Raw genomic sequence first — 2,500 nt, forward strand, 5'->3', positions numbered from 1 at the left:
CAGGCAACCGGAAGCTATTTAAAGCTTGGGATGCAGGCTGGGGGGGGTTTGGGGGATGTCATAAGTGGTGGATCCGCTGTAAGTGAAGATGCCGTTTGAAGTTGTCGTGGCGATATCTGCCGAGGCCTGTTGTTTTGTTATGGGTGCTGAAGGTGGAGGGTTCTCAGCGGGTTGCTCCTCTCAAGCCCCATTAGTTAATTGCTCACCAGGCAGATGTGTAGGTTTCGACAGCCCGGCTTCATTAAAAACAGCGTTAGGGGGGGAGCAGACTTCCAGGGCTCGCAATGAGCTGATTAGTTCAGCTGATTGATGGAGCCCCATGAGTTTTTTTTTTTTTCAGGAAGTTGCACCAGCGACCCATGAGTTTGTTTATGGAACGCATAATGACGAAGTAAATACCCACCGACTTCATAGTCACTTTAAGTGGAACAGTAATCGCCCACCATCTACAGTACTGTAGCTGCACACAGGAACAGCTCCCAGTCATTATTACTAATAACTAAGGCAGTGGTTTGGCTAAAAATGGGCTCTGATGAATAGGCTAGCATTAGGATGTAGGATTTCTGTTATATTCTGGCTGCCCTTGACCCCAAAGTCGTTCTTGTAGCTGCTCCTTGTAGCTCTCCGATACAAAGTGACTAGTGAAATATGGCCCCCGTCTGGGGTGAGTGCACAGCTTTCTGCTCTGTTGCTTGCTCTTTCCCCTTAACTGGCACTGCCTTGTCAGACTCTGAACTTCACCTGGATACACACAGACACACACACACATGCACACACACACATATATATTTCCATATATATATACACACACACACACACACACACACACCACTTTCCCTCTGTAACACAGAACTTTGTTGAAGGGAGCGGCAGAGCCCTTGCTGCTGTTTGTCGGAGCTGACATAATTCACTTGTCATGCGGCGCGGTGCCCGGCCCAAATGCACACTGACACTTCATTTCCATAAACAAATGAATAGAGGCCGCAGCTGCCTGGCAGGGCCGCCACAGCTATTGACAGCGGCCCGTCTCCGCGTCGCTGTCACTTCGCTGGCGTGACAGCTGATGGCGGCCCGAGTTCTGCCACCAGTCGGGATCGGAGATGACGATGATGCCACTGACGACGATGAGGACGACGTTCGTGTTCCAGCCGTCGCATTGCGTGACTGGGTTTTTTTTCCCCCCTTCGTCTCACCTACGCTTCCTACGCTACCCCTCCCTCGTCCCGACTTGTTTGATACGTGTCTTCGAGAGAGGAAAAAAACGAACCCAAGTGGAATTTTTATTTTTTGGAGTAGCAATTTTGAGCCGCTCCTGCTTTCCCTCTTGCAAACCCCCCCACCCCCCCAAACCCATTAATCCACCGTGATGCCGTCATTCGCATGAAAATAGTCGGGCTGCGCTGTGTGACACGCGTCTTTAAAACCTGCCCTCTGCAGCCGAGTCACCTTCTTAAGTCTTAAACCGCAGGTGAAAAAGCAGCTTCAAGGTGGGGGGCTGGGGGAGGGGTGGGGGGGGCAGCTGCCCACCACCCGAGCCTGACTGACAGCACTGACTCATGGCCAAAAAAACGAGAGCAACTCCAGATAAATCTCCGGGCTAAAAAAGAGCCAGATCTGCATTTCAACGCTGTGTGTGTTGTGTGTGTAAATCCTGCCTATTTAAAATTGCACCCTGCAATTGCTATGCAAGTGGGGATGGACATTTTGTCGAAATTCAAATGTCAAAAAGGCTACATTATACAGCTTTAATTAGCCACTTAGGGATGCTGAATGCTTCTAAATGCCTCCTGGTAAACTGTAATTGTCGGTGCATGGCACGTCTCTGCACTGATGAAGTTCAGTGTACTGTGTGGTGTTCATTGTTGCGTTTGTAGACAGATGCAGAGGTGATCGAGTAGAGTTTCCTTGCCAGTGGGCTTAAACTCCAAATTACATTGTTACACACCTGAATCTGATTCTTTTTCTCTCTCCTCTCTCTGTGTGTGTGTGCGTGTGTGTGTGTGGTGTGTGTGTGTGTGTGTGTGCGTGTGTGTGTGTATGCAGGGTGGCGGAGATGCATGGCGAGCTGATTGAGTTTAATGAGAGGCTGTATCGCTCGCTCATGGCCAAAGACCACCTGATCACCCAGATGAGACAGGAGCTCATTGACCTCCGTGGACCGGTGAGTGGGAGCTCTTTCTTCTTTGTACTCCTCCCTTTTTTCTGTCCCCTTGCTGTCTTTTTCTCTCCCTCTTTCTATCTTTTTTCTCCTCCTTTAGCCCCCCCCATAAGTCCCATTCAGGAGACTCTCTTGTGTTCTACTTCTCTGTTTCTGTCCTCTCTGCCCTCTCTCACTCTCACACTTTGCCCTGCTGGGTGGTCTTTCACAGAAAGCATCCAGGTCAATGGTGCTTTGGTGGTGTGTTTTTTTATCCTCCTCCTCCTCCTCTCCTCCTCCTCCTCATCGCTCTCCCCTCAGGGGCCTATTCGCTTCCCTTCCTACCTGCTCTCCATCACAGAC

The 2,500-nt window shown here is 50.2% G+C and overlaps 1 protein-coding gene across 3 annotated transcripts in view; it reads left to right on the forward strand.

The window, feature by feature from the left end:
* snx29 (sorting nexin 29) overlaps nucleotides 1-2,500 on the forward strand; it is a 103,788-nt gene that overhangs the window by 59,080 nt on the left and 42,208 nt on the right. For all 3 annotated transcript variants that reach the window (XM_042082059.1, XM_042082060.1, XM_042082061.1), the window contains one exon: nucleotides 2,045-2,161. In XM_042082059.1, the coding sequence (XP_041937993.1) occupies nucleotides 2,045-2,161 (117 nt within the window). The remainder of the gene's footprint in view (nucleotides 1-2,044; nucleotides 2,162-2,500) is intronic.

This window comes from Alosa sapidissima, chromosome 24 (assembly GCF_018492685.1).
Source record: "Alosa sapidissima isolate fAloSap1 chromosome 24, fAloSap1.pri, whole genome shotgun sequence".
NCBI classification, from domain to species: Eukaryota; Metazoa; Chordata; class Actinopteri; order Clupeiformes; family Clupeidae; genus Alosa; species Alosa sapidissima.